Source organism: Lates calcarifer, linkage group LG18 (assembly GCF_001640805.2).
Source record: "Lates calcarifer isolate ASB-BC8 linkage group LG18, TLL_Latcal_v3, whole genome shotgun sequence".
NCBI classification, from domain to species: domain Eukaryota; kingdom Metazoa; phylum Chordata; class Actinopteri; family Centropomidae; genus Lates; species Lates calcarifer.
Window position 1 is genome coordinate 10,042,554 of NC_066850.1, and position 14,449 is coordinate 10,057,002.

General features: G+C 43.0%; 1 protein-coding gene across 6 annotated transcripts in view; it reads left to right on the plus strand.

Annotated features, from left to right (window-relative positions):
- Positions 1 to 14,449, plus strand: part of ppp1r12a (protein phosphatase 1, regulatory subunit 12A) — a 45,648-nt gene that overhangs the window by 21,906 nt on the left and 9,293 nt on the right. For 2 of the 6 annotated variants that reach the window (XM_051077561.1, XM_018661955.2), the window contains exons 4-19: positions 3,336 to 3,495; positions 4,222 to 4,366; positions 4,456 to 4,530; positions 4,759 to 4,850; positions 5,055 to 5,212; positions 5,520 to 5,641; positions 7,799 to 8,023; positions 8,255 to 8,346; positions 8,653 to 8,766; positions 9,624 to 9,776; positions 10,783 to 10,947; positions 11,051 to 11,218; positions 12,568 to 12,658; positions 12,889 to 13,068; positions 13,186 to 13,360; positions 14,237 to 14,358. In XM_051077561.1, the coding sequence (XP_050933518.1) occupies positions 3,336 to 3,495; positions 4,222 to 4,366; positions 4,456 to 4,530; positions 4,759 to 4,850; positions 5,055 to 5,212; positions 5,520 to 5,641; positions 7,799 to 8,023; positions 8,255 to 8,346; positions 8,653 to 8,766; positions 9,624 to 9,776; positions 10,783 to 10,947; positions 11,051 to 11,218; positions 12,568 to 12,658; positions 12,889 to 13,068; positions 13,186 to 13,360; positions 14,237 to 14,358 (2,237 nt within the window). Of the gene's footprint in view, positions 1 to 3,335; positions 3,496 to 4,221; positions 4,367 to 4,455; positions 4,531 to 4,758; positions 4,851 to 5,054; positions 5,213 to 5,519; positions 5,642 to 7,043; positions 7,152 to 7,798; positions 8,024 to 8,254; positions 8,347 to 8,652; positions 8,767 to 9,623; positions 9,777 to 10,782; positions 10,948 to 11,050; positions 11,219 to 12,567; positions 12,659 to 12,888; positions 13,069 to 13,185; positions 13,361 to 14,236; positions 14,359 to 14,449 lie in introns of all 6 variants that reach the window. The other 4 variants (XM_051077562.1, XM_018661969.2, XM_051077564.1 and 1 more) reach the window with 3 other exon arrangements.

A 14,449-nucleotide genomic window follows, 5' to 3' on the forward strand; every position in this document is an offset into this window, starting at 1 on the left:
CTTCCTTGCTTGAAGAAAACTTACATAATGTAGAAGAGTGATCCAGCTGTGTTGTGGGCTCTCATGTGATGATTCGAAACTGAAAAGTTGGGTCTTTCTATTTTTGGCCAGGACATTCTTTAGATCATGAAAGGCCCTCCCCTATGGTGAGAGGCCACGCACAGACGTGTTTACTGGCTGCGGGCCAGAGGGGTGCTCCTCAGCTCATATGCACTAATAAAAGTTGGCGGGCTTGCCCTTCTATGTGCCACATTCTGCCATTCCTTAAGAAAGCCCAAGTTGTTCGACCTTGTCGACAGGGTCAGAAGATGCAGAGTCTCCATGTAATATGTAATGCCCTCAACTGCATTAGCTTACGCTCATCTTAAGTGTATTTTGCAGTGTTGAAAACTGTTTAGCATCCAGAGCAACCTTGAGAAAAAAAAGACCGCCTGTAAACTGTCTCCTGACAGTCCCAGTTAACTCAAGGTCCAAGCACATGGCATCCAGTGATAATTACACCCACAGTGCTGTTTGCATGTTATGCTCCTTGGGTGTATTATGTAACAGCGGAGAGACTTGCACCCACCTGAACCTCAAACATCTCGGCCAGCGGCACCTGTCAGCTCTGATTTGCCGATTCTCAATAAATGCTCTGCCTGGTTCAGAGCATCCGGCCGCTGCTGCAGCTCAGATCCATCACTAAGGGATGCAAAACCAAACACGTATCTTCATTGTACCCGCTCATAGACTTCACAGAGCCAGACTACTGAATAGTTTTCATTTTCTGGATATTATTTATTAAAAATTGAGACTTTATTTATTCATTAATGCAGATTTGCAGAAAACCGCTTTTGAGATAAAACTCCACAGAAGAGTGAATTTGCAATGATCCTGGCCCGAGGGCATCTGCAGACAATCCACAGCTCAGTTCTCTATGCTAGAGGTAGCAGGCAGCATTATGCAACTAGCTGTTGTGTAACGCTTCTGTATGTTTGTAATGTGATTTTCTCCTCTCAAAGAGATATCAGTCATGGGTTGAACTTGTTCCACAGTGGCCATGGTTTCCCCTTGGCAGAGACTACCTCTAGATGCTCTCCTTGACCCTGATTGGGTCAACTGACTGCTCAGAATTGCCCACCCTCCTCCCCTTCTCCATCAGCTGCTGCATGAAAGCTGCTCTCTGTCCTTGTAATGGACTGAAGGTGGACAGCCTCACAAATGTTTCTAACTCACATACTGTCCTGTTAGTTTGGGTGCCGCTGAAGGGGCAGGGGCAGGGGTGGGGATCATTTGGATTAGTCTGACATCAGTTTTAGCCTCAGCTCAAAATAAAATAGTTAATTTTATAGTTCCTTTTCTTCTGACTTCTCTAAAAAGCCATGAACTATATTTACTGCTGAGCACCCTGGTTCTTGCCTCAGGGTAGATTTCTGTAGATATTTCATTCTTCCTTTGCCAGAAATTCTATGGGTATATTATCAGTAAGGTGAGGCAGGAGGCAACTCCTTTTTCGGTCTATTGGATTTTCTCTTTATCTTAATGCTTAGGTAGAAGATGTGCTGTTCTCTCGTAAAAACTCAACTTTGAACTGCTGCCAACTCCTCCACTTGGCTCTTGTTCTGTAGTCCTACTTAAAGGCCATTAGGCTCCTTGCTTTTTATAGACACAGTGTAGGCTACTTCCCAAGAGATCACAGGACGTTACCCTACCTGGCTGGCTCCCATTCCCTGTTTTAACTCAGCTGTTGAAATGAAGTTTAGGTTAGTTTTCTACCATAGTATATATGTACTACACTTTCACTTACTTTATTTATATAGTGACAAATCAAGCATGAGTTACGGCATTTCTGTGTCTCAACTTAATTAAATAGAGTTGCACCATATATACCTGTTGCTGTATGTTCTTTAATGTCTAAATAAAATAAATATAACACATGTAGGTATCAATGGGATATGCCGCAGGACTGGCTGGATCACATCTTAAATAATATTTCTCTTCCCTTGTATTCTGATTGAGTTTTTGAATTTTGTAACCTTAAAAGAATGGAGTTGGCATTACTGAGTTACTGCTTCAGCGACCAGTCATCCTTGGTTAGACATCGGTCCAGTTTCTGTCCCAGAGTTTGAAATAAAACTTGAAATCCACTCAAATGTAAAATCAGCCACTGAATCATCTTCTTCCCATTTGGTTTCACTTTCTTAGACATGAGCTCACTAATCCTCTTAATGAGCAACATGTCCAGTCTTAAACAAGCCAGAATATTACTCTTGCCTTGCTCAGTTGAAACCTGTGTTGCGTGTGTTGGAAAGTGGAGGAATTTTCGCAGTGATATTTAAGGCTCATAGACCACTTTTCAGATATTTGAAGGTGCAGAAAGCAAATGAGCAGGTGTCTCAGTAACTGTGTTTTGGAATCATGTGTGTTCTTCTTTGTTAACAGATCTCTTTTTTCTTAATCTATGGCTAAAGTTAGACTTTTCCTCTGCCTGCCCTTTTCTCAAGCCAGACTTGCAGACACAGATGTCCTCTCTCATTGGTTTAAAAGCTCAAGGCAATCTTAAAAACTTTTTAAGGTGTCAGGAAATGAGTGATGATGTATCCTTGGGAGCAGAACAAAAAACTATAAGATCAGCTGAAGTTTTGGCTCCTGCCCCGGAGCACTTCTTAGATCACTGTTTATGTAGTTAACGCTCAGCTGACGAGTCAACGGGTCGTGCAGCAGTGCGTTTCAGACCGTCTCGTGTTCCAACCAGGTATCAACAAGACAATACAGGCCTGTTTTCACTGCTGGCCTGCATGCAGCATATAGCTTAGACATGTTGACCCACTTAACCGGCTGAGGCCTTTATGATTGCAGCCATTATTTAATTGCCAAATTGACAGAATATTGGCACAGAACTGTTTGCCAAGGCAGAGCAAGAGCTTTACAACACCCTCTAGTGTTTAGAGAGGTTGCCAAAACAATGTTATGTCTATTTCTCCACTGTAGAACCAATAAATAGCATCAAGGCCTGGGTTAATAAAAGTACAGTCAGGGGTGAATGGGTTGCATCTTGCGTAACAGAGTCTTGTCATAGCTTTCATTATTGCTGCATTATCATAGCAGCTATGCAAAGATTTATCTCATTGCCGCGTGTTGAAATATTTTCTCCTCTCTCTACTGTAATCCATAAAACTAATGTAATGTATTCCAAACATTCACATACCTCACTGTAGACGTAAGACAAGAACTCATAATAAATATGTCATAGTTGTTCCTCCGCTCTCTGGGTTCAGTGTTACAGCTCACAGCTTGTTCCTAAGTAGCAGATAATCCTTGAATGTCACTTTTACCAGTCTCCTCTGTCTCACCAGGGGTGGACATCGAGGCAGCCCGGAAAGAGGAGGAGCGGATCATGCTGAGGGACGCCCGGCAGTGGCTCAACAGCGGCCAGATTCAGGACATCCGGCATGCCAAGTCCGGAGGAACGGCACTCCATGTAGCCGCAGCGAAGGGATACGTCGAGGTTTTAAAGTAAGGAGTGGCTTTGATTTCACAGGTGGTAGAGTGTAAACCTTTTTCTTACCCCTTTTCCCTGTTGGGGCAAAAATACAACAACCAACACATTTATATCCTTTTGTTCCATAAAGCCTGGCCTGTCAGTTACATTATATAAATACTGTTTATAGCCAAGACACTGGTGAGGTGTAGCACCAGGATATTCTTTCCAAATACCAAACATATCTTGATCTCTGCATATTGTCAATGCGTTGTTCCGACATTGTCTCTGTGGGCTGTTAATATAGCTACGCTGCTTTAGGATAGGAACTGCAGCCGCCTGTCCCATCTGGTCTGGGAAGCCAGCCAGCACAGTCTACTGCCATAGATAGCTCTAAGATATCTAGGATGTTTAGTGACTACCATACACAAGACAGGGATCTAAATGTTTTCCCCGTCATGGCAGATTTATTGGCTGAAACATTAACGTTTTAAAATTTGCCAACCTCATCCGGCTGTGTTTTGGGATGACTAAGATTTTCGGATTATGTCTCCATGTTTTTAGAGGGTAGACTCTGTATCTTATAAATCTGACCTGAGGTTCCAATGCTGACGCACTTCTAAAAGCCTGAACCCTGGCAGCACCTTGAAAGATTAGTTTAGAGAATCATATCTGCGAAATCCAGCTTTGCTAATTCTAACGAAAACTATTTTTGTTCCCCCCTCTCTCTCTCTCACTCCCCTCCCTCCTTCATTGTGCAGGCTTTTAATCCAGGCAGGATATGATGTAAATATTAAGGACTATGATGGCTGGACTCCTCTACATGCAGCTGCACACTGGGGCAAAGAGGAGGCGTGTAGAATATTGGTGGAGAATCTATGTGACATGGACCTCATTAATAAAATGGTGAGTAACTTGAACTGGCATGAGTCCCGCCATTTAAGTGCTGTGCAGTCCACATTTTATATGACTTCTATTTTCTTTCTTTCCCTCAGGGCCAGACGGCTTTTGATGTAGCAGACGAAGATGTTCTGGGATACTTAGAAGAACTACAAAAGAAACAAAATCTGGTGAGTCAGTGTGGCTGTTAATTGTGTAAGGATTCATATCTGCTGCAAACAACTTCATCAGCAGTTTCACTTGTGGATAAATTTGAATGACCTCTGTAAAATACTGTGAAAGTCCATGATTGAGTGAAAATGCATGAATACAAGATTAATTATGTGTCCAATGTTGTGTGTGCCTTGCTGTATTTCCCCCAAGTAGAACTGCTGATTTTTTTTTTTTCTTTATTCCAGCTGATGAGTGAGAAGAAAGATGTTAAGAAATCTCCTTTGATTGAAACGACAACCACCGGGGATAACAACCAATCACTGAAACCACTCAAGAGGTAAATAGCGTGATGGTAAAAAATAATCAATGGAAACTGCCTGCGAAACTAGTTTTAGGATTATAAAGCCACCTATAGCCCAGGCGTAACTAATTAAATGTCTTTTCTGGTTTGAATATTTCATCCTGTGTCCTCAGCTCTCTTGCACTGCACTATACTGATGCTGTAGTTCTCTCCTGATGGTGTTAAATTTGTGTGTTGCAGCAAAGAAACACTGCTTCTGGAGCCAGAAAAGAGCGCCCCACGCATCGACACCTTAGAACCGGAGAAGGTGGATGACGAAGAGGAGGTGAAGAAGGACGAATCAAGCTGCTCCAGTGAGGAAGAGGAGGAAGAAGATTCAGAGTCAGAGACTGAAGCAGGTACTGTGTGGTTCTTATTTTAGACTGTGTGGCCGTGTGGTATCGGTAAATCATGTCCAGAGCCAAAGAATGTACTGGTTGTCAATTAGATTACTCATAGAATTTAATTCAGTCAGCTCTCTTTACCACAACATGTTCGGAAAGAGGCGAATCGAAGGTGTTTTGTCTATAATTTTAGTGGTCAAACATCACCAGTGACCATTTTTTCTAGAATACATATTTTTCACCACATGTTCTGTTAATTGTTTTCAGCAGTTTTTATTTGTTGACTCAAAGATCTCTCTCTCTCACTTTTCAACTCCTCCAGACAAGAGCAAGCCTGCAGCATCGGTGAGCAACAGCACAACACCCACCCCAACCAGTATCACCGTGTCATCTCCAACCACCCCAACCAACCAGGTGACAACCCCCACTTCACCGGTAAAGAAGGTACGATCTGGTAGTATTTGTCATCTTACCCTGGCAGACAGCTACCACAAACAAACAAAAAAATTTCAACACAGTTTGATTGGCTTTAAAAGACCTCAGAAGAAATTAAATGCTATACCTGTGTTATAGCATTTAATCATGTCTACTACTCTACCCTCAATGAAGCCAATGCAACTTTGCTCCACAGAGACACGTCAGTGCCTCATTGTGTACAAAAATCAATAAAATTCACCATCTATTTAGGTTTTTCTCCTCTTTTAACACAAACCTAATTTCACAGCCGGCTGAAGATACCGGGGGTTTACATAAATGAGTTTGCAGTTCATACTCCAGGCCATCAAATAAATAGATGTCTCTGGTTGTGATTTGCTCTTCACGTTGCAGTACAGCGAGCACACAAAGCTAACAAATGTCACAGAGGGCCTCTGAGAAAGAGAGTTACGACTAGTTGTTGCTGGCGTTTAGCAAACATGGCAACAAGCTGCTCAGGTGGGATGATTTGTGCCCAGTTCTGGATGATGTTAGCAGTTTACTATAAGACTGTTAGGACACCAGTGGGCTTGAGTGTATTGAGTAGTAGATGGGGTTGTTTGGGAACAAAACAAGGGCTGGTAGTGTTTTTCCTCTTTTGAGTCTGCCGCCCTCTGCTGGCAAAATCAGGTGCAGCATTTAACCAAAGATTTCTAAAAGGCTTCTTCCTTTAGTCCTTGGGCTGAAACAAAACATTTAAAGTGACATCGTGTTTAGCTGTTAGAGAGGTATTTTTTGGCGTTTATGTGGCCACAGATGAAATAGGATACATTTAGAACTACAGATTAAAGCCCTATATTTAAGCCGTGATGCATATTATGTTTAGTCAGTGATATTAGATACCACCTACAGACTGCATTATCATTTCACACTCCTGAATGCAGCTTAAATAGGAGGGTAAATTCTACATTTTTTTTAAATTGGCACCCTTTACTCAGATGCCACCCATCCAAGACTTTTGTGAGCGTTTCTTTTTTTTCTGCTTCTTTTCTTGCGATGATCTTCTTGTTCCAGTCCTTCTTTGAAGCCTAGTGCTCACACATCACAATGTCTTCTGTCTAACAAGAGTGAGCAAAACATTAACAATGTCCACTACCAGATGTTTGTTGGATCTTACACTTATTCCAACTGAGAACAATAATGGTAGTTCCCCCTCCCCCCTACCCCCTGGTTTGGCAGTAAGCATTGTGTGGTGTGACTAGGTCTTTAAAAATCTGTCCTTGCCATAAAGTGTGTTTCTTTTGCTGCTGCTTCTGTCTTATTCTGGCTTTTTCTCTGTCTCAACCTCTCTGTCCTCCTCCTTGCCCCCCCCCCATCCTCCCTCCCTCTCTGTGTCTTTCTCATCCCGGGCTCTTGTCTTGGTTGGCTTTAGTTTGAATATATTACTCCCCTCATGCCTGTGGCGGAGCCAGGCTGTCCTGCATTGTGGCGTCAAGGCTTGCGCAAAACTGGCATTTCTCTAGTGCCCAAAAAACCTATGGTGAGGCATTGGTGTGCACCAGAGTTGTTCTCTCATCCTACATGCACCTGTGCACTGACAAAGTACTTAACACCTCCCTAACCACCCTGGCCTGATCCAGGTTATGCCGATTGAACCTCCCTATCGCTGACTTTCACTCATCAGCCCTACATGGTGTCGTTTTCACTTGTAATCAACAAATGCACCGTCCTACTCGTGCTTTCACCTCATGTCTGTGTGGCATCTGTGTTTTGTGCAGTTGCTTGCTTACTGAAAATGTATTTGTGGCCAAATCTTGTGTGAAAACTGTAAATTTTACCCTAAAATCCCAACCAGTTGAAGAAGCCTAAGAGTAATTTTTTATTTATTTTTTTTTTGAGGATAGCATGTACTCAGGAATATCTTTCATATTCAATCAGTGGGTTCAGTCAGGTACGGGTGTGTATATTTTTATTTAATCTGAATGTGATTTTACCTCTTAACTGGCATGTCCTTCCTGGTCTCCTTATTAAAACCTCAAATTTGCAGCCCCTAGAGATTAATCCAAATCATTTTTGGCTACTGTTTTGACCTGATCAACTTTTGTGTTACTCACCAAGATGACTAAAAATTCCATTCTAACATCTATTTAGTTTTAAATGGTCATGCTGCCTCCTCCTTCCTTTCAGGTCACTCAGCCTGCTGGAAAGGTCTCGACTAAAGTGGAGGAGGAGAGGAAGGATGAGTCTCCGGCGTCGTGGCGTCTGGGTTTGAGGAAGACAGGCAGCTACGGGGCGCTAGCAGAGATCACGGCCACCAAGGAGGCTCAGAGAGAGAAGGACACGACTGGGGTGATGCGCTCAGCCTCAAGTCCTCGTCTCTCCTCTTCCCTGGACAACAAAGACAAAGAGAAGGTTGACAGTCACATACAGTTTTTTTCCTTTCATTGTGGTATATGCCTTTGATAACTGGGTCACCAGGATGCTCAGACACACACTCACACAGTCACAGATCAAGCTGAAACACTAAAATGCCAACTCCGATGGTTTTCGCATTATATGAAGTTGAAAATTCATGCTGGGATATTTGACATCTCTTCCAAAATTAGTCACTAACATGGATCCTGTTTGTTCTTCTGCCTACAGGAAAAAGACAAAGGAACCCGACTTGCCTATGTGGCCCCCACCATCCCCAGGAGACTGGCCAGTACTTCAGACATTGATGAGAAGGAAAACAGGTGAAGTCCTGGAGCCTAGTGGCTCCGTGCAAACATGCATTGGCATGAGCAGCTCCTGCTGCCCACTGCTGTGTATTGCAGGAAAAAGGCCTCAATGCTCTGCATGGTGTGTGTAGCCCTAAGCACCTGCTTTTGGTTATGTTATGTTGTGCAGCGATGAATTTAGTAACAGTTGAACAATTCAGTAGAAAGGGCAGATTTTATTAATGGTAGAATTGGGTGTAATAAGGAAAGGTACATATCCAGCATATATGTCAGTATTTGTTTCTGGAAGCCTGGGGTACGATTTTAGCTTTGGTTCCCCAGGGACTCTACCGCTCTGATACGTAGTGGCTCCTACACCCGGCGACGCTGGGATGACGACCTGAAGAACAGTGAAGGAAGCGCATCAACCAACCGAACCCCCAGCTACCAGCGCAGGTTAGCCTCAGCTGCGACATAAACCTCTGCCAAACCCTCATCCCTCATCTCGTCATCAGATCTCAGCTCCATCTGATCTGATGTGTTGATCCATTATGAGGTTGACTTGCATAGCATTGGAACTAAAACCACCATGTAGACAACAGTCATAGTTGTTAATCAATCAGCTACAGTACATTTTTGCGTGGTTTATGTCATCAGAGATATGTATGTACATGCTTTCATGCACCGCAGCAGCTACTGTGAAAGCCATGCAAATCAGCCCAACGCCTTTTTCTGTCACTGCCACAGAGTCTGTTGCATGACTGTACCTGTCCTGTCAGGTTGCTGTGCCACTGAGTTTAGATGCATTACTCAGGCATTTTAACAAGCCTGCATACCCATCTGACTCCCAGATAAATCAAAATTCTCAGGGTTGGTTATGGCACAAAACCTTGACATGGACTTATGCTGCATTCAAGTCATATGGGAAGAAGCCTGGATTAAGCCACCTAATTAAAGTACCCTGGTTTTCAGGTTACTACCTGGGAACTTGTTTCTTGTATTTCTCCATGTTCCTTAATTTAGATTTTACCATCCATAAATAACAATAAAAAAAATCTAACGAGGTGATTGCAGTTAAACTAACCTATCAAAAAAACAGCTGTTTAACTCATCAGCACATCTCAGTTGCTGCTTCCAACTGTCCAGACATTTAAGCAGCAAGTCCCATATGACATGAATGCACCGATAGTGTTTCAAAGCTAGTCTTAAATATGTATGTTTCTTATTACTGTATCTGTGTGTGTGCGCCTCCACCGCTAACATGCCTCTCTCGCCCACCAAACCCCTCCCCCCCGCGCCTGCCAACACACCAGCACGTCCCATACGCTAGCGCTAGGGCGGAGCGGCAGCACGCGGGACGTGCCAGCCAAGTCTTCGTCCACCTCCAGCTTGGACCCTAACACCTGTAATACTAAACCCTGGCAGCCACCCGCCTCCCACTACCAGTCTTACAGCATTTACCGCAGGTACACCAGCCTCACGGGGACGCCACCGTCTCTACACCCACCTGTCCTCTCTCTGTGTGTCTCTGCTCTGCCTGAAGTGCCCACCATTTGTTCTTGTGTTCATTTAACGAGCAAATGAATATTGGAAGAGATGCTTGTTGTGATATACATCCAGAACTAGACTCTGGATGAAATCTAATTCAGATCAAGGTAATCAATTTGTCTGAAATCTTTCAGTGAAGATGCCGTTTAAATACTTTCCAGACCACTGCAAAAAACCCAAGTAAGATGAAATATCTAAAATCAGTTTTCTCTGACAAGATATTTCCTCTTACCAGGTAGTTTTAATGTCAGAACATTCACTTGTTTCAAGCTTTTTTGTCCTTAATTATCGTAATAAGGTTAGAAGTTGTTACTGAGATGTTATTGCTAGTCCTATTATATCCTAGTAGAAATACCACAATTATAAAGCTGCTGCAAAAACTCAGCTGTCAAAAACAAGGAACAAGGCAATAAAATGGGTGAAATATTACTTTTAAAAAACAGAATCATCCATTTTTGTTTTAAAGGTGCTCTACCAGCTAGCAGCAGGTGAAACCCAAAATGCAGTATCTAGACTAACTGAATGAACAATGTAGTAAAGGCTGTGGGACTGGAGGAAAAAGAAATCTGTCTCCTACCCAGTTTGATGTTTAAAAGCATCAGAGCAAACAGAGCACCAGGGGATGTGAAGTTTTGAAATGTTTTATCATATAGTGTCTACAGTTAATTATTGTAGAATTAGGCTTTGTTGAAAGATAATGAATTTCATTAAACAAAAAATGTTAGAATATTGATACATCATGCAAAAAGACTGCTTAAATATTTTAACTCATGACATTAAATACTAGTTATCTCCAATAATAATAATAATAATAATAATAATAATCAAAGCATCTAATAAAATGATTGCGATCAACATTGTAGTCATTTACACATCCCTGTTTGTATCCCACTCGGCCTCACTGGTGACTCTTTGACCTTACAGCGGCTCTTTCGGCAGAAGACACGAGGACCTGGGTTCCTCGACTACATCTTCCTCCACGACCACGACCACCTCCTCATCTGTTACCTCGCCCACAGGCCATCGCGGCCTGCTCTCCAGCCTGGGCTCCTCTTCCACACGCACTGGCTCCACCAGTCTCACCAGCAGGTACATGAACAGTACTGCAGAGACTCTGCAACCAGTGCAGAAAACTAGATACGTATCTGTCAGGCTAAGAGGGTTTTGATATAAAATGTTGGTGTGTAAATAGGTACTGGTCAGAGGAGAGTGCAGAGAGGGAGAAGGAGAAGGAGTCTGCTGCGGTCATCCCCACTATAAACACTGGCTCTACTACGACCACCACATCTACCACTACCACCACCGCCATATCTACCACTACCACCACCACTGGCACTGTCACTGGCTCTGAAAGACGCAGGTAACACACACATTTACCCATACACTGATGTTCTTAAATGTGAATAAATAGAATCATTTATAAGTGACGTGATAATGAATTCACACTGTAATATTAAGCTGGCACAAGAGATGAATCTCATCTGAATCAGCATTAAATTACTGTTTTTGTTTGCTGATGCTGGCCTGTTATTAAACATGTGAAATAGTTAGCTTATTGTTATTAGCCTTAGAATGATGATTTGTTTGATTACATAGAATTTGTCGTTCAGATTTTGTTTAGTTCAGTCTGTTTATTGTTCTTATTTTGGTTTCATTAGAGGCTTTTTGTGTCCCATGATATTTTTTTCATCCTGACACATTCTTTATTCATTGTATTTGTTTATTATGTTTGTTTACATGTATTCAGGGAATTTTTAAGTTTAGACAACTCGGATATTATAAGCAGTTTCAAGAAATATTGGCCTTAAAAGCCTCCACCAGTCAAACAGTAATCCGGATGCATTTCCTCTGTTTGAGAACAGGGTGTGTGTGTGTGATCTGTTTGTACACACAGTGTGCAGAGGGAAGAGAGAGTTTGTCTGTGTCTGTCTGGAAGAGAGAGGGAGCGTGCGAGAGTGTGTCGCTGAGAGCACGTGTTTGAGTGGAAGGGGGGTGGGGGGGTCGAGTGCACGTCTTCCTGTTGCGGTGCTGAAATAAGCCACCTGTCGTGGTGGGAGTAGGGAGCAGGGCCGTTTCAGAGCCTGGACTGCTCCAGCGACTTGTCCTTATAAGGAAGGTGGGCAGAAGCTGCACATTTTCCTCAACGCCAAGGCTCCGCTCCTCACTGAATAAGTGCATAATTCTGTGTGGCCAACAGAGGCGTGTTCAGACTAAGAATAGTTTTATTTCCCAAATGGTGTTCCCAGAAGGTTAAACATGGATATTTGAATCCTGTTTTACCACATTAACTTAAAGTAGGTTGTTTTGAATGCTTTATCTTTATCTAACTCCATGTTTTGACATAGATAGCTGCATCACATTCACACCATTCCACTGATTACAGCAGTCTGTCAGTTCTGGCTACTGACCAGTTCTATTGGTGGTGCTGTACGATAAATAACCCTGCTCTGCAGCATTTATTGAGCAAGGGAAGAGCGTTATTTCCTTACTTCCCTTGCTGGACTGTAAATTAGAGCAGTCATCTCTCTGATCACAAGCCACCTCGTGTCATACTGCCACACAATGATGACAATTACCAGACATGTTTATAAAAGGAATCTGTACCTTGACAGTTTCCCTATTCTAAGAGTCGTTTAAAGAGAATATTTGCTCTCACTGCCACTGATTAACTTTGTGTGTTTTTTGTGTGTGTGTCTTTGTGTGTTTCAGGTCATACCTGACACCAGTGCGAGATGAGGAGTCCGAGTCCCAGAGGAAAGCTCGCTCCAGACAGGCCCGACAGTCGAGGAGGTCCACTCAGGTTAGTTTTCCTGTGTCATCTTTGATAATTTATCTTATCATCTTAATTTATCTCCTCACTTTTTCACAACGAAATCAGCAAATAAAATGACAAAATGTTAACATTGAGCCTCAGTGCACTTGGCTTGGATTCTGATTTTACAGCCACCAAATTGTGGCTGTAAAATAAGAGGAAATCATCCAAGCAACAAATTGAAAATCTAGAGGTTTAATATTCCTCTCATCTTCCAGGGCGTGACTCTGACTGACCTGCAAGAGGCTGAGAAAACAATCGGCAGGAGTCGTCCCACAAAGACCCGCGAGGAGGAGAAGGAGGAGAAAGAGAAGCAGGACAAGGAGAAGCAGGAGGAGAAGAGGGAGACGGAGACCAAGGAGGACGATTACCGATCGAAGTACCGCAGCTTCGAAGAGGTACGTTAAACTTTCCCAAGACAGGTCACTGTAACTTCACAGCAATTCACATCTTGAGTATTTGACTCTGCTGTCGCTCTTACCTGCCTTATTCCTCCGGTCCTCTCTCCCCTCCAGCGTTACAGACCTTCCTCTTCCTCCTCCACCTCTGCCATTTCCACAATCAGCACTGCCTCCACCCCATCCTACTCTAGCACCACATTGTCCTCCAGTTCCAGCTCCCTCAACAGGCCTAACAGTCTGACGGGGATCACCTCCTCCTATAGCCGTTCCTCCAGAGATACGGAAAAAGGTCAGTAACTAGTGCCAGTCAAATCTAAAAACAAGGTGCAGTGAGAAATGCCTTGTAACTGTTTAGTTGCTCCATCTGTAGTGGGGCTACAACCTAATTAAGTCAACTGTAATGAAACTTTATCAAAGACAGTGACAAAGACAAGTTTCCTGTGGCTTTTTCAAACCTTCTGCTGTAACAACAGCAATCCATTTTACTGAGTCATCATGTAACTCCTTCACTACATTTTTAGAATAAACTCATAACTAATATATATAACTAATATAAAGCCCTAAAGGCACAGAGTGTGGCCGCATGACTGCTGAATTCCACCTGATGCTGGGATCTGTCACCACAGGTTCCACATTCACATGGGCATACTGCCACATGCCGATTAAAAGCATTGAGACAGAAAGGGATTGTGTTGCCTTTTAAATTAAGTATCTCTTCTCTTAATGAATAAACCCATGAAACATCCCTGGGAAAATAAGCAGCAGCTTTAGTCTGGTCAACTGAAGGAAACACTAACTGCTTTGTTCTCCCGCGACCAAAGCCCTTTTTTTCCTTTCTCTAAACTCCAGCCAAGTCCACTTGTTGACCTGATTGTGCTTTGTGCAGTCAAACCATTCCCTTGGTTAACCTGGACCTTGAATTCTTATTGGGATTTATGTGCATGTGCATTGTCAAAATAATAAGGGTTGAATTGTTCTTCAATTAAATACAGGACAGAGGTCAAAGGCAGATCATTTATATAAGACTGCTGACAGGCCAAAAAGCTGTCATTCCATTTCCTCCGTAGGTCTTTTTTTTTTTGGTGTTTTTACTTCATATCATTTTGTTGATGTTATGGAATTATCACACTGCAATTTACCTGTCATCATTCTCGTCGATGCACAGAAGCGGACAAAAAGGAGGAGGAGAAGGAGGGTGAGGACAAGTCTCAGCCTCGCTCCATACGGGATCGCAGGCGGCCCCGCGAGAAGAGACGCTCCACTGGGGTCTCCTTCTGGACCCAAGATGTAAGAGACTCGCACACGATGAGAAAAGTTCAGGAACCTAAGTATTCACTGCACTCCTCATGAGGTGCAGCAGTTCGTAACACTTACACAA